This window comes from Pyrgilauda ruficollis, unplaced genomic scaffold (assembly GCF_017590135.1).
Source record: "Pyrgilauda ruficollis isolate IOZ18807 unplaced genomic scaffold, ASM1759013v1 scaffold85, whole genome shotgun sequence".
Taxonomy (NCBI): Eukaryota; Metazoa; Chordata; class Aves; order Passeriformes; family Passeridae; genus Pyrgilauda; species Pyrgilauda ruficollis.
Window position 1 is genome coordinate 2445659 of NW_024530488.1, and position 20330 is coordinate 2465988.

Here is a 20330-nt window from a genome sequence, read left to right on the forward strand (position 1 = left end):
AAACATACCATGGGACTTCAGTTGGAAAATGCATTACAGATTGAGTTGTAAGGTGCTGGCTTGTGAATGATTTGTGATAGTTAATAATTGTTTGAGGTACTCCATGAGTTTATTACATTTTTGTTGTTCAGGTTCTATAGAATGTAGAAAATATGAGCTTTTGAAATAGCATCATGTGTCTCCATCATTTGCTGGAGGGGGCATTTTCATTTTCAACTATCACTTATGCTTTGGCACCTTCCTCTTTTGTTTCTTTCTTTGCTTGTTGCAACCAATATGTGTAGCTGCATTCACAGATCAGATTTTCACCTGTTACTCTGAATGGCAGTGATGATACTGCAGTGTCTCTTATAAACTCTTTTTCTTTCTAGATCTATGTAAGAGCACAATTTGAATATGATCCAGCAAAGGATGACCTCATTCCTTGCAAAGAAGCTGGCATCAGATTCCGAGTTGGTGATATTATCCAAATCATTAGCAAAGATGATCATAACTGGTGGCAGGGTAAACTTGAGAACTCCAAAAATGGTACTGCAGGTCTTATTCCTTCTCCTGAACTTCAGGAATGGTATGACTTAAGTTTTCTATAAAAATGAAAGTTTTTTCTATAAAAATAAAATTTGGTTTTGATTTTATTTCTGTCATACTTTTCATTGTTGTATAGCTAGCCTTTGAATTATTTTCTCTTTTTCTTCCTTTTTTTTTTTTTTCTCTAAGTCTATATATTGACTCAATTTGTGTGGTATTAATTTTTTTCTCATGTATGCATAGCAGTAAGACTTACCTGCAATTTCATATGTGTGATTACATTTAAAAAAATTAATTCCTGTGTTAATAAACATTATGCTTTCTCGTATACTGTAGGAAACTAGGATTGAAGATGGCTACATGCAAATTGTTTATATAAGAGGGTCAAATTAATTTCTCTTTCAGCTTCTAATCAGGGGTTTCATTAGTACTGTTTACATGCAAGTGCTGCAGGAATAGGGTTTTAGCAAGTTGTCAAGCAAAAAGGTCATTGAGGGAGTTTTAGGATTTTCTTTTCTTTTCATTTTTCATATTAATGTCAAAAAGCAGAACAAAATCACAGTGCCAGTGGCAGGTTCAGTGAACAGTAGTGGCACTGAACAATGCAGAGCCTTTAAACAGCCTCTTGCAGGAGCTGTTTAGAAAAAATTTTAAATATATCAGCACAAATTGTGGCAAGTGAGTCCTGGGCCTTGGAAAGTGTGGCCATAGCTCAGTAAAGTTTAGACAATTTAGCACAAAATTATCTAAATTTAGATAATACTTCATTCAGGAGTCGTTACGTAAAAGAGCTGGAGTTGTGCGCTGCTCCTGTGCTGGCTCAGGGAGATTTTGGCAGAAGAGACAGAGGCAGACATGACCTTTAGTTCCATCTCCTGAACTCTGTGCCAGCCCTGATGTGAGGGAGGCACAGTCCACATTGCAGCAGGGTTCCTTGCAGTGCTTCACCCTAGAGATCAGCTTCCAGACACTGCCCCAGCACAGCACCACTTGCTCTGCAGTAATTTAGACCATGGTGGGTGTTCCAGAGCTTGTGCTCTTCTCTTCTGATCTGCTACAGAGTGGTCTGGATTCATTCCAGCAGCTGCCCTTCCTCCCATGCTCACTTCATCTGTCAGCTTCCATCACCTACCTCTAAGAAAATATTCTTACATCATGATACCCCTGTATATAAGTTCTTTAAAGTCATTAAAAAATGTTTTTAAAAGTTTTACTGTACTCATGTTCTATATAAAAGTCTTGCTTTTCTAATTCATTCTGTGCAGCTTTTTAAACATCCTTGATTACAACAGAAAATGTTTTTTCTCCTCCTTATGTCAGGCGAGTTGCTTGTATTGCCATGGAGAAGACCAAACAGGAGCAACAGGCCAGCTGTACTTGGTTTGGAAAGAAAAAAAAGCAGTACAAAGACAAATATTTGGCAAAGCACAATGCAGGTATGAACAGAAAATGCAGGTATCTGTAACAGGTTACGTTTTTTGCAGTTTAAGCCTCGCCATTAATTGTTCGGCTGGCAGTATTATATAAACCTAATGAGTTACTTAGGAAAATATAAAGTAAAATTCTAATTATGCCAACATTACTCTGCTTGTTCATTGCTATTTAAGCATGGAGCTTAGTCAGTGAGAGGCAAGCTGCCACAAAAGCAGTGCATCATAGTATATCCTGATAGAGGCTTAGATTGTTTGGGGGTTTATGTTTAAAGCAGCATTAGAAACAAACAGGATATGATTTTTGCAACCTATATAACTGCACTGTGCTCTACAAAAACTGTTCTGTAGCATCCTTGTTAATATGTATTTATAGTTACAGATTACTTGTGTGGAAACATCATGAAAGAGCATTTTTGTTGGAGTGGTACAGCTGGAAATGGAATGAGAGCCATTGCATAGTCAGTGTGTTATTTACAGTTACCAAATAGAACCAGCTGTGGAGGTTTATCCTCCTTCCAGTGATTTCTGCCTGAATCCTGAGTTTGGGGTTTCTGTTTAGAGTGCTGAAAAAATGACTTGTTTTAGAAAATTTCAGAAGTGTAGAGTAAGAGATGCTTGTCAAGCAAAAGTCATTCGTTTTAGTAGTAAAGAAGACAGACCCTGTCATTTTTGAGCTGAATTTGCTTCTTTTCTTCTTTTAATATAAAATACTTAATGTGCTGAAACTGCTTTTCAACACCTTTCTGTTGCTCCTGCTTTGGTAGCACATTCTGTGTTGCTTATGTTTTTCTGGCCTCCTGAGAGACTTGCAGAGATTTTTATTAGAATCAGAGCAGATACCTGTCCAAGCAGTGTAATGAAAGTATTCTATATTACATTAATTTCTGGGGTTTTTTTTCAGTTGCATTGAACACAGTAATTAAACAATACAAATCCATACTTTCAGGTATTTCTCTTTACATGCACAATGTGTGCAGGATCAGAGCTCATAATGTGTCACTATTACAGAATATGTGTTTCCTTAAAAGTAATTTGAAAGTAAATTCTAAGAAAGCCTAAATTCTAAGACAGTAATTGTTGTTTATACTCTTTAAATTCACTGTTGCATTTAAGATGTTCACAGGTGAATATAAAATTATTTGTTACCCTGAAAGCTCTCACAAGCAGAGATTGAAACTTTAAGCAGGTTCCTTCCCTTTGCTGCTGTAACACCGTGCTTGTTCTAATGTTTCCCCCTCATTGCAGTAGCACTCAACCACATTTTAATAATTACAACAAAAACTGTTGAGAGTAAACTGGATTTTATGAGCCAAAGCCTTTCACAATACTGGTATCAATTGCTCCCAGCACACATTCCCACAGCCTTGCTCCTCCCTTCACTTGTGGCCATGCTGTGAACTGGATCAAGAACAACCCAAAAAAAACCATGGATTTTTTTTCTTTAGGGTAGATACATTTCTTAATGTATCTCTCAGTGCAAATACAGAACTAAAAATGTCTTGTGAGTAAGCAAGGCCTGCTACAAGGGAGTGAGCTAAAGGAAGGACAGCCAGGGAAGGAGGAGGAGCAGGCAGAACTGTAGGAGCAGAACTGGTTCAGAGATTTTCTATCAGGTAAATTCCTGAAAGGAATGTAGACTTTGCAGTCTTGGCATAGGGGCACATTTCAGAGTAGGTTGATGGCACTTTGATTCACACAGTTCACCTGCCTTCACCAGCAGTGTTATAGCTTTATTTGCTTTATATCAGAGCAGGTGTTTGCCAAGAATTAGAAATACCAACATTAAAAATTATGATAATGACCATAAAAGAAACTGTTCCCTTTAGAACAGAGCTTCCCCATTCCCCTAAGTCAAAAAGTTAATGTAAGTAGAGATTGAAATCAAGATTTCTTGTAGAAATGTTACTGATATTAGTGTCCCTGTGGTACTGAAGGTGATGTCGGTAATATTCCAGGGAATGACACCAAATATTCAGTATATGAATATTATTAATTGCTTTGGTGGTCATGTGGATTCAGGTTTAACTGAGGTGGTACTGAATTCTCTGAAGTGCTCTGTCACATCCAGGATTGTTGGTCAGAAACATGGCAGCACTGGCCCTTGCAACCTTGCAAGGTTCCTTCTGTTTCAGAATAAAAACCAGATCTTTTCTTCTGCTGGATCCAAACAAGTATAATCATTGTCAAAATGTTGCTCTTAGAGGAAAGTGGAATTTATTTCTCTTTTATCTGAGTATAAAACTAAATCAATTGATCAGTATAAAACTGATTGATTACATCAAATGTAATCTATTTGGACTTGTGTGTTATTTTTCTCTTAGGGGTGAGGCTGAACTGGGGTGCTGAGAAATGACCCAGTAAAATAATTCACAGTCAACTCAGATTTGTGTGGCCAGCTGATGATGTGAGGTCTGGTGTGGCATATTGGGATATTACTGGAAGTAGAAATGAGATTATTCTGAAAACCAGATGTAGTTTATGAAGTAAACAAGAGATTATTTCAGTTACTTTTTAGAATCAGAAGCAAATACATTCTCCTTTGCAAGAAAAATGTAATCCTGTTGTTCTTTCCTCCATGCTTCATGTTAGAGTATTAGACAATTTCATGATCATATGTTTTATCAGTATAAAGTCAGTTTTAAACCAAAGCCCACAGAAAAAATGAAATATCTTTTCCATTATTAGATTCACTGACATTTTTATAAATGCTCTAGAGATGTGCTGCAGTGATATCTAGATACATTTTTTATTTATTTTGCTGAAAAGTTACTGCAGGGCTTCAGAAAAGAGCAGAACATACCAGAACTATGCTCCATATTATGCATAATGTAGAAAATTGCCAAGCTTTTATAAAATATGTTTATCATTTCTTAATGTGATTTATTTGCCTTGTGTTTAGACTACTGCATGGTAAAGTTTATTTTGTGCATATACTTTTTATTTTACTAATATATTACAAGCCATATCTCAATGACCCCTGTACATTTTTCATGCTGTCTTACTCCCAATGGCCTCTGTGCATGTAAGTAACCTGTCAAGTGACAATGCCTCTTTATTTGCTTCTTACTGTTTCCTTTCAAGAACTCCTTTTCTTTTATCAGCTAGTAACACAGAAGCATTGAAGTTCAGTCTTTAAGTGTGCCCTGTATTCCTCCTATCTTTGTATATTAAGGAATTAATCATTTTTCTTTTGCATTCGAGAACCCCACAATCATTAGTTAAATCCATGTAGACTGAGACACATCTTCTCCATGCCACTACTTTGTGATGAAGGCATTAATATGTGTCATTTCTGGTGTTTGTTCCTGTTGTTTGTATCTAACATGACGTGGTTTTGTTCAAGAAGAAAATAAAGGATTGATTTCTTTTTTTAATTATTATTTTTCAATGGAAAAAGACACCTGCAGGCTTAGGTGGTTAGCATGGTAAAGCTGTTTAGTGTGTTGTAGATCATTATTATGAAATGAATTATTGATTTGTTTAAATAATGTGAAGTTACAGAAAGGACAAGAGTAAGAATTCCATTGTGGAACGGAAAAAAAATATGACTAAATTTTTCTTGTAGTATTTGGGGAAAGGTTGAAAGAGATTCTTCTTTAGGATGAAATTCAAAATGCTTCAAATGGGCTAGGAAGTTTTCATATCTGTATCTTTTCAAGACCTTAAAGAGTTGAATGTGTTAATTGGCTGATTTGTAGTTTCACCAAATTGAAGCCATTGGACTTCCTCAGGTAAAAAGTCTGCCATCAAACTGAAAAACTGATAGCCACACTCATCCTAAAAGATGGATTGGATATAGCTGAGGTGGACACACCACTTAAGACTTGGAAACACTCAGAGAGATATTCCATAGTTTGGATGGAGTCTTTCCTGCCTCCTTTTCATAGCATCAAAAATACAGAACTGAAAACTCTTGTTTGTTATTCTGCTCCACAATTGCTGGTTGCTGCAGTCTTTACAAATACAAATAACTGCCTCCTGCCTGCTTCTGTCATTAGAATTCAGCAGGAGTTACCAGAGGTGTTGTGTTACTGGGCACAGGAGGAATAAGCTGTTACTAATGATCAAAAATTCATGTGTCAATCACGATATTCCCTGGCAATTGACAACAGATTGATAGGCATGATGGAATTCATCCAATTTCAACTGCAGTTGAAATGATATCTGAAATAATACTTTTACAATTTTTCCCTAAATATGCTGGAGGTTCTTTTCTGTAATGCCATCACTTTTCATTAGAATTCTTCATTCTGTCACAAGTTTTAAAAGCATGTCGGTTTAATTAGCACGTGTGTTTAAAGAGAACTCTAATTACAAGTAAGTGGTGTGGTTTGAAAGAATAAATACCACAAAGTATTAACACTCTGTGTTTCTCATAGATCTTGTTAAAACATTATTATGGAAGTATCCCTATCTTCAGTGTAAATAGATGTTCTCATATTGTATTCATGTCGGTCACTGTCCACAAATTTTTCTTTAGTATTGCTATTTCTTAGGAATGCAAATGTGAATGGCATGCTGTTCTAGCTGATTTTTGTGTCTGCTGAACACTGCATGAAAGGACATGCGAACTTTGCTGAGCATCTCGGTAGCTTTGTTACTGCTCTTAACAGTTTCTTAAATGAACACTCTTGTTAAAATTGCATAAGGAATGAATGGTTTTATTTTCCATAACATGTTACTTTGTATTAAAAATCTAAATCTTGATAAAACTACAATTTGTAGCAGAATTAGTTGTCACCATTCATATGCCTTTTTTTCTTACGCTTTGGGGCTTTCTTTTGTGTTTTAGTGTTTGATCAATTAGATCTCGTCACATATGAAGAAGTAGTAAAGCTGCCAGCATTCAAAAGGAAAACACTAGTCCTACTAGGTAATTTTCAGTTATTTTTCTGAACATAGCATCACAGCTTTAAAGCCCTTCTGGTGGAATATATCTAAATGATTTTTTTGTTTTGACTCAGGTGCCCACGGTGTCGGCAGAAGACACATAAAAAACACACTCATCACAAAACATCCGGACAGATTTGCTTACCCCATTCCTCGTAAGTAGCAGGGCTCAATGTGCTCCAGAATTGTTTGTGTCCTCCTTGACAGCACCTCCCTTGTTCTACTGCCTGTGTTCAGCTCAGCTGAGACAAATCCTGCCTTGAAGGTGGGAGCTGTGTAGGACTGAGTGTGTTTCTTTTGCTTTTTCATTTTTTCTTTTTCATTTTCTTTTGCTTTTGTATCAAATGTTCCTTATTATTCACAAAACTTCTTGTTAGACATACTTCTCTCTACCCCAAATGTTTGTTAATGTAGAATGAAGGATAAAAGTTTCCTCATTTTTAACTGTGTATAGAGTTGGATTTAGAGGGAGCCTGTAGTGTTTTAATTACTTCACACAGGCAAGTCTTAATGACTGGTATTGCACTAAAATAGTTTCAAGTTTCCAGAGGTGACACTAAGTTAAAGAAAACACAATTAATTTCACTGCTTGCCAGTGGGTTGGTTTGAAGAGCACAGAGGTGGTTTTCCTTTATGACCAACCTATGAATACCCTGCAGGAACTGCAGATCCATTACATGGTCCCTTGGAGATGCATCCTTTTTCCTCAAGCTGAGCACACCAAAACAAGAGCATCCAGCCCCTACCTGTCCACTCCATTTCAGACTGACCTCAGAAATGCCATACATGGCTCACAAGTGACACTAATTTAATTTTCTTCACAGAAACTAGTGATTTTATCTGCAGATGCTTTTAAAATGGACTCACCTATACCATGGTGAGCATGCCTTAGGTTGCCTGCATTAGGTTCCTGCTCTGTGGAAGCACTGAAATTGTTTCACTGATTTTATAAAACTAAAAAGATGCATTTTCTGCACTCCCTTACAAAACATAGTGTAGTAGGTAGCTTTTGAGATGGGCCTTAAATTGGGTGAGGAGTTTGGAAGAATGCTTTATGAAGAAATTACCTGCATACTGAAAACCTGATGAAAAATATCAGGTCACACACAATGGAGTTAATTCTAAAGATTAGTAGGCTGTACTTCTCTGATCACATAAGTCTGTAGAAGCAGTATTCAAGAAGTGTGTTATTTCTGAGTAGCTTTTACCTCTCTTGACCACAAGTAATCAGATTTTAAAACTGCTTTTTAGACTTGTCTTTTTCACTCATAAAAACTTATATTAAAAAAAAAGAAAATGCAGAAATGTTTTTAGGACAGAAGGGGATTTAGGAGAAATATGAGTATCTTAGGTTCAGTAGACCCTAGGGACTCTACTGCTGCTTTTCCCAACACATATCCCTCAAACTCCTGCTTTTCCCAGTGTCTGTCAATCTGACTGCCTCATCTTCATTCCTCTGTGTGTGATCTGACAGGTCATTGTTCAGTGAATAGGTATTGATGAACAAACAGAAAAAAGAAGCCACATATAACCTTAATATTGCTTCTGTACTAAAGTATTTTGTATTTTCAGACACAACCAGACCTCCAAAGAAAGATGAAGAAAATGGCAAAAATTACTACTTTGTATCACATGACCAAATGATGCAGGATATATCAAACAATGAATATTTGGAATATGGCAGCCATGAGGATGCAATGTATGGGACAAAACTGGAAACAATACGAAAGATCCATGAGCAGGGACTAATTGCAATACTTGATGTAGAACCTCAGGTAACTAATTAAAAGTGTATAAAAATGGGACTCATCACAAATCCTTCAACCTTGTTTCGTTGAAATGTTTTTATTGATTGCACACTAGGTAAGTGGTGCATAAGGTGATGTGAAACAGAAGTCCTTGAACCTCCAGGATATCAATCTGTGGAATTCTGGTAATCATATCATTCAAAGAATACAGAGGAGAAAGAAAAATCAGGCCCACAAGAAACACTAATAGTTTATTTATTCATTGTAGGAAATCTGTGGAAAATTCTGATACATTTCCTCTGAAACATCTGTAGTCATTACTTTCAATTCACAGGAATCTGTTTATATATTTTGTTACGTGAAACAAGATGAATATAGACAATTGTGATGTTCATATTATTCTAGCAGATGGAAGGAAATGGGAGGAAGGACAAAATTGTGACCAGTGTTATCTACTTAAATTTGCTGACTTATTTCTTCTTTGTGAATGGATTGAGGAAGTTCAAATTTTTCTAAGAATTTCACAACAGAAATGAGATACCTGACTAAATTATTTAAGAGAGTTCAGAGTGTGATGGTGTTCTTAAAAATAAAATCCCACATTTAACAGTGTTCAGGGAGAGCAGCATTTATAATTAGTTCAAATGGAACAGCTGTTAACAGCAAACTCTCTTGATAAACTTTTTCAACATGAATTATTCAAGAGCTGTACAATTCTCAGAAGAGATTTTAATCTTTGTTAGACTATATTTACATTTGGTAACAGCTGCCTTTGCCACATTTCCTGCAGCTCATGTCCAGCAAGCCACTTTGCTAACCAGCTTCCTCATTCACCCATCTCAGCTCACTGAGGCCAACCTGTTTGTGGATCTATTCCTGGTTGTCTTACACCCCTTGCCTGTTCTCCCTTGGGCACTCTTATGGATTTTCTTGCATTTCAGTTATGGGGTTTGCCTCTTGTTTGGAGCAGGTTGGCAGAGGTGATTCCTGCTGGTGGCAGCAGAGAGAAAACCTTTCAGCTCAAGTAAAGGGTGGATTATGGGGTTTGTTTTGTTGGTTTCTTTAAAAAGAAAAAGCTGTGGAGAAGACAGGAAATGGAAAGAGCAAACCCAGAGTGACCTTTAGCAGTCTGACTTTATCTTGTCTGTCCCTTTGAGGTCAGCTGAGGTGTTTAACCCACTGTCCTGCCCTTCAGTGCAGCCCAGGTCTGTGACAGAGTGTCACATATGGCAGCTCTGTGTCACTCAGTTCATTAAGGCAACTCTTTAATGAGAACTCTTCTCTTTTGCACAGATTTGACTCAGGAGATTGGAGCTGTATTTATTACATTTAGTGCTATGCTCAATTTTTGAACACTTCAAATTTCTCACATCACATTTTCATTTTTTTTAAATAATAATTTTATAATAATAAAATTTATACGCTAATCAATATTCTAAAACACAGTTGGCTCTTTTCCCTATCTATGGCATAACTGAATTTTTTTACATGGCATTTCATCAGTCAGTTTAAATGTAAACAGAAATCCACACTCTTTGAGACTGTATGGGGAGAGGCACTCTGAAAATGCTTTTACTGAAAGCTCTGAAAAAGCTGTCTCAAAAACTCACTTTGATTAAGGATAAATACATGTTTGGACCACCAAAAATATAAATAAGTGTCTGTATTACTAAGGTCTTGACTCCAATTCAGTTAAAACAAATCCAGCATTGGTAGATCATGAATTTGTGTCTTTTTCTTGTGTGACTAAACTTACTTCACATTGATTGTTGGAGATTTCCTCTAAAGTATCTGATTTTCTTTTTCCCCTAGGCATTGAAGGTCCTGAGAACTGCAGAGTTTGCTCCTTTTGTTGTTTTTATTGCTGCACCTACGATTACCCCAGGCATTAATGAGGTATGGCACGTTGCAATCTGATGTCCTGGCAGAGACAGAATTAATTACTAGATTCAAATGTGCAAATCAGACTCTTCAATTGTTTCCCTGTCTGTAAATGAAGAGGCAGAAAAATAATTGAATACCAGCTTTATTAAGTTGATTGACATACATTTATTCTTTATGAAACATTAGCTCAAAATGTGGGCTTCAAGAGGAAGGATCCATGTGCTGTATGCTAAAAGTACATATTCTTATATTTCATTCTCTGCTCCAGCTCAAAGATCCATTTCCAAATCATTGGCACAAATTACTCAGTTGTGAGTTGCAATGCCAGCACTGATCCCACCTTTAGCTTTAGCATTTTCCCTGCACAGCAAATATGTATCAGAAATAACCTTGTTCATTTTGATAACTGTCCTCTAAGAACTGGAATCTTTGACCCCAGAGGTAATTGTTTGTGGAATGATGCTGAGTATTCCTGGAGGTGCACATCATCCATTTCCTACTTCGTTTCTGTAGGGTATCTGCTCTGCAGATTGCTGCTGATGTCAAGGATGCCCAGCAATTCTGGATTTAGCTGACACTCACACAAATTCCATTTTCACAAACACTTAATTTGCTCAGTCTTCCTTAAACCATGATATTAAATATTTAATCTGTTTGATTTGATAATGAATCTGTTCCAAATATCCTAGATGTCTCCTTGATCATCAAAACACCAAGTCAGAAGCCATGTCACTACAGCAGGTTTCTATAGAAATGTAATTTCAATATCATAAGCATGAAGCTGTGACATCACTGCAGAGGCTTGCAGGAAAGGAAGGAGCCAGAAAAGCACATTTAAATGCAAATAACCTGAATGATTATTCAAATCAAAAGTGGAAAGTGAAGAATTTTGGCCTCAAGCTGGAATTTTACTGACAGCTGAGGCATTTTGCTAGTTCACTATGATGCTTTAGTGAGCTACTTTAGCTCTAAATTGGAGTTTTGTCCATTTTTAAGCACCAGTACTAGAACAAGCAGTGAAAGAGGGACAGGAGGGGGAAGAAGGCTCTGTTCACTTTTACAGCATTAAGTTCTGTCATTTCACTGTGTGACCTACCCCCTAATGGTACAACCCAAGAGTGTAAAAACAAAGATCTCTCAGCACAGCAGAACTTGCCGTGTTAGTGAAGTGACACTTCATGTAACTGCTGGTGTGATGCTGTGAATCAGTACAGTCTGGATGAAATACTAGAATTTTGTCATCTACACTGAATTTTCCTTTGTGTAAACAAATAGCATTGCATCAGGTACCCTGTAAAATTACATAATTGCTCTGGCTTGTTGCCTCCATACCTGCCTCAGCTCCCAGACAGTCTTTCCTTGGCCTCACTCATCTGCCAGTGGTACTTAAATTTTAATCTTCCAGTTAGGATGTAATACAGAGATACCTGGGACTGTTCATGTGAGGGGGAAAACATTTTCCCTCATACACTGGGAGGAAAACAGAAATGTGCCTTTTACAGTAGTGGTGGGGAAGTACTTCATGCCAAAGAATTAGTAGAAGTAAAATATTGTGTTGGTGCTGTAAAACCTGTTTTAAGTTCCTGTGACAAAAGTTTCTGTGCCCACAGGGTTTCACCCAGGCACATGAATTGCTGAGCCAAGGCCACACTTACAAAACATGCTAATTTATTAATCAATTAAAGCTAAGGAAAGGGAGGGGCAGGCAATGGTAATAGCTGCAGCCCTACCCAAACACAGGATTCTGTTTGCCAAGGTTTTCTGAGCAGATAAGAAAAGTGTGTCTGTGTGTAGCAGCCTGCAGGGCAGCAAACAAGGGTGAGGAGTGTGTGTTTCCTATTTCCCATTCATGCTTCCTTTTTGAAAGGTTCATTTGCATAATGATTGTCCCTTTCTGTTGGTCCTCTTGCCCTGCCTTGTTTTATTTTACTTGCACTTTTTGAGAACACTTCTGTAATGACTGTCCTTTTTTCCCCTTCCCATGTTTTCTTAAAATTCATCTTTGCTTTTCTTTTCATTTTCCTGCATTCGTACTAATTGTACATAGCTGCCAAAATGGTGCAGAAAACTGCCTGTAAGTACCAGCTAGGGGCTCACAAGGTAGTCCTGGTTATTGCAGTAGTTCTAGAATGTAGACATGCTTGTTCCCATTCAACTTCACATTTTGCTGTTGAAGTCAAAATTTAATATAATAATGATTTTTGATATCTGCACTAAAATTATCTGCTAGTGAAAAGAGAAGCTATGGAGTAAAAATTCTACTCTTACAGATGTATATCTGAGCTTAAAACCAGTGCAGAGGCCTGATCCTGACAATGTCTCTCTTGGAGTAATTTATCCTGTCAAAGACCAAACAAAATGTCTCAGTAACTGAGGTCCACACAGCAAGAGTCAGGAGACAAAATATTATCCTTTCCAGTGGATATAGCCATGCACCCTGAGCAGTCCTGCAAAGCACAAGACCAAATGTAAATCATACAGGCAATCTCCCAGAGTGCCCCCACCTGTCTAATCCCAGAGGAGGCTTAAATCTGATGCTGGTTGTGCTAAAACAGAGGAGAGAGTGCATCAGGGAAACCTTGGGGTAGCTCCTCTTTCCTCCAGCTGTTCCTACCTCCTTCGCCAGACAGCAGCAAAGAGATCACAGCCTCCATTTGTTTGATGTACACCTTATTGAGCCAAATTCTTCAGATTTTTAGCTGTGCTTCCTCCCTTCCTACAGCCAAAGGAATTTTTATTTTTTTTTAGGAAGTGTGGAGCCCACCAGCTGTTTAAATTGTGAATTTCTTTCTGTTGAAGCAAAACTGGCAAAGGCCTGATGGTGTTTACACATTGTCCACAGCCTCAGAAGGGAATATTAGTAATTTTTTGGGCTGGGCTTTAATTGCCACAAGTGGCAGCTGTTGTTCTATGTACTTTCAGGCTAAAAAAACCCAGCCCTCAGAGACTGAAGATGCCACTGGTGGCCTTTGTGTACCTGGGGTATTTAATGGGCAAAGCCATGTTTCACTCCTTCCAGCTGTGGTGGAAAAGGAGATTAGGAAAGTGAATTGAATTAGGAAGAAGAAGTCTGATCCAGTAATGGACACACTGCAACTAGACCCACATTAGATTCCTATTGCACAAGAGCTGAGGGAAGAAGGAAATGCAGATGTTGTGCTCCCAAATGTTAATTTCTGAAGTTGTGGCCATTCATTTGTCTGCAGTTTACTGAACATTTTGATAAATATCTTCTTTCTTGACACTGTTGAGAGCACAACTGCTGAAAAATTTCCTTCTTGGAACATAAGCTGGGATATTGAATATGCAAAATTTAATTAAGACATTTTAGAGAAATTGAGAGGAACTTACTGCAGCAAATACTTTGATTACAGCTAGCTTCAAAGATGAATTTTGATATTTAAGTCTTGCAGACTCAGAGAAAACAGCCAAGTCTGACATGTACAAATAGATACTCTATCACAAACACAGGCAAAAGTTAGTCCAAGAATGAAACAAAAATCAAGAGCTTTGATCTCTTTTCCTTTTGCTGAGCTTAGGAAAGTTTGAACCTATTTGAAACTTATTGCAATGGCCTATCCCAAACTTCCTGCTGCCCATTAAAGTATATGAAAGAAGTAATGGTTTACATTTCCAGCAGGCTTGGAAATTTAGATATTCCAAAATAAAGACCACTTTGATCCCAGTAAGCTGGATCTAGGAGAAGCTGAGTCAGAATAATACTGAAATTGAATGAATTTTTGAAACACTTAGTTTTGTAGAACCTTTGTGTGTGCAAGGTAAACTTTACCAGTTCACTTTTTTTAAAATGAGGTAGCTCATTTTAGAGATAGCTCAAAATGAGTAAGATTTTCAGATTTTCATTGTCAGTCACAGTAGGATAGATGCTTGAGTGAGAAGAGTCCATATCTGTAGGTAAAAGTAACATTGATGGGAAATCTGAATAATAATTCAAAACCTGCATAAGGACTTAACAGTTGTAGGGCTTCCAGGGGCTTCTCAGGTACTGTTAGCCCTCTGTCATGAGATCAAAACTCTTTTCAAGGTGCGCTATGATTTGGACAAGACAGACTATAAATACAAAATTAATCTTAGCTGGAAACATGTAAAGCATTGAAAATAGTCTGCATGACAAGTTACTGACCTTCCTTTGTAGGTTAATTTAAGCAGGAAAGGTTTGATGCTTAGCTGATACAAATTGATGTCTCTTTTGGAATCTCTGAGAAGTTGGAAGTTCATCTAACTAGGGTTTTGGCTTAAAGACACAGGGCCATATGAAATATTCCACAAAAATATTTCATACTAGTGTTGATCCACATTGTTCTCTTTATTAATAGCATAAATGAAATTTGGAAACACTGGAATTTTCTACAGAAGTTCCAGGAGTTGCTGGTGGTGCAAAATGACCCATACAGGGAACATCCCTTGTACAGAAATGCATGTGAGGGGTATCTGCCTGACTTGGAAGGAAATTTGTAATGATTTTCAAGTGAAGACAACCACACCACACAGCCCCCTCCCCATCTGTGGCTGCAGCTTCAGGAGAGAAGCAGAACTGTAACTCTGGCAGACAACTTCTCCTCCAGAAGTGGCTGGTTTCGTTGCTGCAGGGAAGGAGAACTCTCTCAGAGCAGGTTGTTTCCTTGAGGGGACCTGAAAGCTGTTGTTCCACAGCTACTTGTCACTGTAGTTACAAATACTTGGGAAGCTGAAACAGAAACAAATAAAGGTGGAGGTCATCTTAACAGCTAGATAAAAATATTTCCATGATAATTTCTAGTGACTGTGGGCACTGTGTCTGTACTTCTGCAGCCTAAAACTCTGTTTAGCAAAGTGTATCCCAGCTGATTGATCAAGCAGAGTCAGCCTATGGATGCTGCAGAGCAGCAGCAGTCACTTTGCACCAAATCCACCCCAAACCTGTGGGACAGGAAAGACTTGTTTGCTTTCCTGTGGCTATTTCAAGGTTCCTGAAAACAGCAAATTAGTTTGTTGGGTTTTTTTAATTCATAAGGAAATTTTCAGGAAGATAATTCAAATTTATAATTGCTGCAGAGCCCTGGGAAGAAGCCTTTTGCATCCAGCTGCCTCAGGCAGGCAGACCTCACTAACACAGGTCTGATGTCCAGGCTGCCTGGTTCATCTCCAGGATCTCCCACTGAGAGGGGCTGGAAATCCCTGCTCTGAGACAGAAACCACAGAGCAGTGATGTTTAGTGAGAACTTCCTTCTTAGTAAATTGTCTTTAAAGGAAGCAGACCCAGAGGATTGGTGTGGAACAGAAAACATTACCAAAAGTGGGAACAGCGGATGCCTGACAGCCTCTCCCCCTCCTCCCTTTTCTCACGCTCTCACTGGGACATAGGCCCAATAGCTCTTAGTTGTGCACCAGGTCTGATCTATTCACATGTGGTCTCCATTGCTGCTTTTCCAAGCTTCCATCCTCTACCTTGCTTTTTTAACTCTAGAGCTGTGTTTTGTCTCCAAGAACGTCAATAACCGAGTGCTATTTGAGTGTCAGCTTCCAGAGGGAAGCTGTGCCCTTTCTCCCATGTGATTCCCATAGCTGTAGGTGGGAGAGCTAAAGCACCTCGACTCCCTGAGGCCTTTTTGCCCATTTCCTTCTCAGCTGAGAAGCTGTTGTGGGAGAGCTCGAAAGAATCCAACTTTTCTTTTCTCCCCTTTTCTCTCCCGGCCGCCGCACAGGATGAATCCCTTCAGCGCCTGCAGAAGGAGTCTGAAATCTTACAGAGAACATATGCACACTACTTTGACCTAACAATTATCAACAATGAGATTGATGAAACCATCAGGCACCTGGAGGAAGCCATCGAGCTCGTGTGTACAGCCTCCCAGTGGGTCCCGGTCTCCTGGGTCTACTAGACCGGGAATGAGAGAATTGAGGAGAAAGAAAAAAATAATCTGTCATTACTGGGAACCACCTCATACATGGAAAACCTCTTCGTTATTGACCTTGTGTCAACAGGTCTTGGCCCCTAGAGACTACCTAGATGTAGTGTGACCTAAAATATAATTATTGTCATGTCCGAATAGATAGGAGGAGGGGAAAAAAAGATGAAACACTAATTTAAAGAGACAGTATCTTTTTTTTTAATCATTTCTCCTAAACTTTTAATAAAATGTATCTTTAAATATATGTACTATTCAGTCTTTTGGAATGTTATATTTTTGGAAATCATAGCTTTTTATTTCAAGGGCCCCTAAAAACTGCACAAAATAGATGCTGCTTTCTATAATCTATTTTAATAGTAATAATAATATGATTCTGTTACCTTAACTTGGGGGTGGAACACTACATTCTTTTTAGAGTCTGATTTTATGGATTGGAATACTTTGCTTTCCTTTATTTATTTGAAGTAATTAGTCTAGTGGTTACAAAACAAATTCATAAATTTTAAAGGCCTTTTTTTTTTCATGCTTTTTTTTTCTCTCCTAGGATAGTATTTTTAAGTACTTTTGTGTAACATCCAGATAATGTGATACTGTCTCTTTGAAGAACTCTGTAAAAGTTTTAGAAATTTGAAATTGGGTCTTGACTCTTAATGCATGTGGACAGTCGCAAGCGTTCATGCCGTTGGTGTATCTGTGTTGATAAAACCTGTAATCTACAGCAAAGTACATTCCGTTCATGGGAACACGTACCCAAGGGAATAAAGCAAAATATTATTCTGACTAAGTTGTAAACCTATGCACATCCCTTGCATTTTGGGCAACTTTCTAAAAAAAAAGAAAAAAAAAAAAGAAAAACTGATTTTTATTAATAATAATCATGTAGTGAAATGTGTTTGTAATTTTGTCTCAATTTAATTTGTTGTAAGGTGGGAGGGGGCAATTACTGGTTTCACCATTTCAGATCTGTGTTGTCTGAGAGTATTAACGTTTTAATTAAGTTGAAGCAAAGAAATGCTGATTTTTAATATGTATGTAATTGTTTAAAGATGCACACATTTTAAAAGAAAATACTGTGCAATGAAGAAACCAGTTTAGACATTGCGATAAACTGACTATTCCAAAAGACTCATCTACAACAGCCCTGTAAATTCCTTTAAAATGGTAATTGACTCTACAGTCTGACCAATTTTTTTTTTATTTTAAATATACTTCCTTTTATGTGTTCAACAATTAAATGCTTTTGGGTCCTTCATTTCATCACAGGGAGTTTCAAGAGCAAATCAGTGACTCGTGCAGTGAGGGAAAGTGTCTTAAAGTCTTTAAGGGAAGCCTTTGTAGGGACACAGCCTGCAGCCTGCTCCCAGGGGCTCTGCTCCTCCTGGATCAGCACAGGCTTCCTTCCACAAAGCTGGAATTTGGGCAGAGCCAACTAAGAAGGTGTAACCATGGATGGACCTGGCGCTTCATTTTCCTTCTTCGTGCTCTTGCTGGCCCACGTGATTTGCATTTTCTCTGAAAATGGTTGAAGGCAGCAGGCATTGCCACCTCTTTTTAGGTGTCAGAAGCACATTGTTCCTTAAAATGACTTCTCCTCAAAGGAAAAAAGAGCCTCTGTTGGCTGTGCTGTTGTATAGTATGAATTTTAGTGTTTATATTAAAATGATACAGCGATCCAGGATTTTTCCTCACAGTGGAACTTGCAGCTGGAGTTGGTCTCTGGGCTGTTGCAGTTGTTTGGGACCATTGCACGTGCAATCAGAAAAGGGTTCTCAAGGTTGCATGTTTCTCATAAGGGTAATCCTGTTGCTAATTTTCTCCTGCCTACTCCTTCTGCAGGTTGGGTGGTCAAATCTGTTTACAATTCTTCTAAATTCCACAGCTGAAATCTCAGTCTGGCTGTGCCTCCAGCTTGAAGCCCACAGAAGGGAAATTCATCCATCACTTTAGCCTGCCTGCTGAGTGCCCTTAGTGCCACAGCTGGAATCACAGTTCTGTGGCTGCATCCCAAAACAAGAGCTGTACCTGAGTCCCTTGAGTTTGTGGTTTTGTGGGAAGGAATGGATGAGAGAGTCAGCGTGGGCCTCACGTGGAGGGAAACGAGGGAGCTGCCAGAGGAGCTGTAGGTGCTCATCTGTTCTGGGTTTAGCCCCCCAAGAAGGGGATGCTGCAAACTGTGAACTGTTTAGTGAGTAAGAGGTAATTTTCCAAGTGCTTGTGTTGTTTAGTCCTGGTGAAGCGTAGCTGGTGTCCTGTAGGCAGCTCTTGCAGTGGTGAGTCCACACTGGCTGAGCTCATGGAAGTGACAGGTTCATTCTCTCTCAGAACTACCTCTTTTCCCAGCAAAGCACAAAGATGGGAAGACCTACTGAAAATCAAGCAGTGGAGTGTTTCTGATGTTAGAAATACAAACTTCTCTGGTGAGCATTGGTGTCAGACTTCAGTGACACGTTTTTCATCTCAAATGTTTATGGCATTAAACAGGTAAAGTAATTTTGATAATTCGAGTATAGTCCATCATAAGTGTTTTAACTACACTTTTGACTCTGTTAATGTGAATTTCTTGGAGTTCTGTGTATCCAGCTTGTAAGGGAAAGAAATCTCACAAGGCCCATGAGGGAGCTTCTGCCTTATGTAGATGACAATAAGTAGTGATTTGGTGTATCTAATAACTTTTCTTCTCTTAAGTGGAACTGCCATTCAGTTAATGCTACACAGTAGAAAGATTGACCTGGAGAGCTTTGTTTCTTTTATTCTCACTGTATAACCTTTTATCGAGAGACAAAAACTGTAAAGCACACACTTAGCATCCTGTCTCGCCTCCTCTTTACCACAGTCTGTTTTCCTTGTAGGAACCTTCAGTAGCAAAAGATTAAATTGGAAACCCTGCCTAGGCTTTAGGTTCAGCAGATCCACAGCACACAGTGAGCTCCATGAGCAGATTTCAGCACAGTCCCAGACAGAGCAAGCCCAGGACTCCTCAGTCTGTCCAGTCCTCCCACCCTGTTCAAACCCTTCTGAACATTTCTGTTGTTTGCGTGGTACACAGAGAGCAAAATTCTGCAGAAATTGAGCTGGAAGCTTCACCTGCATAGGGAAGGCTCATGCAGATGCAAAGCTGATGTTACAGTTTGTTGTTTTTTCAGTCTCCAAGTGGAGAAGGGTCCTCCTGGTACTGTAAATATCACTGCATAATTTGGAGCACCACATGGACTTCTCTAAATTTATGCTGAATGTGACCTCAGAAGCAGCCCTGGGATTGGGAAGAAACAAATGTTTCTGTTTGCCCCTTTTATACTTTATTTTTGTACAGGGGCTCATAGATTTGTAAAGAAAACTTGATCTTATCAGTATGCTGCCTCTCAGTCTGACTGATGCCTATGATTTCAAGGTGTTAAGTTGGTCCAATAAATGTTCATCAACCTTTGCTTCCATTTACCTAATAAAAGTACACTAGGTTACTCAGTGTCTCAGAGTGGTAAGATTATTGCATGGAAATGGTAGCCTAGTTTAGGCTCCTGGCCACTGCCAGATGGACATTCTTAATCTCATCACTAAACCCAAATTCTTCCATGTGTTTTAGCAGTGGTTTTCTTTTTATATGGTTTGATCAAGAACAATGCTGTGCCACTCACCCCTAAAAGAAAACATCACTACCTACCTCAGAAACTATGAAGAAGGTTACTCAGTTGACTTGGAAAACACAACAAAGAAAAAGAGGTGTTGCAACCTGAGCAACATTGGGGTGGTGTGTATTCTCCAAAAACTGGGTACTAGAGCCACAAGAAAATTTAAAGCACAGACTAACCCGTAATTGTTCCATTTTTATTCTTTTCTATAAGGAAATTATTTTCAGAGTACTGTTACTTAAAGAAATACTTGGAAATGCTGCCAGAGCTTCCAGGGGTGCTTTGCAAATCTGCATTGCAATCCTAGAT

General features: G+C 38.5%; 1 protein-coding gene across 6 annotated transcripts in view; it reads left to right on the forward strand.

The window, feature by feature from the left end:
• The window catches only part of CASK (calcium/calmodulin dependent serine protein kinase), a 188704-nt gene extending 171079 nt beyond the window's left edge, over nt 1-17625 (forward strand). For all 6 annotated transcript variants that reach the window (XM_041487852.1, XM_041487854.1, XM_041487853.1 and 3 more), the window contains 7 exons: nt 372-568; nt 1849-1964; nt 6754-6834; nt 6926-7006; nt 8424-8626; nt 10412-10495; nt 16189-17625. In XM_041487852.1, coding sequence (XP_041343786.1) covers nt 372-568; nt 1849-1964; nt 6754-6834; nt 6926-7006; nt 8424-8626; nt 10412-10495; nt 16189-16365 — 939 coding nt within the window. In that variant the 3' untranslated portion in view covers nt 16366-17625. The remainder of the gene's footprint in view (nt 1-371; nt 569-1848; nt 1965-6753; nt 6835-6925; nt 7007-8423; nt 8627-10411; nt 10496-16188) is intronic.
• The last annotated feature ends 2705 nt before the right edge of the window (nt 17626-20330 follow it).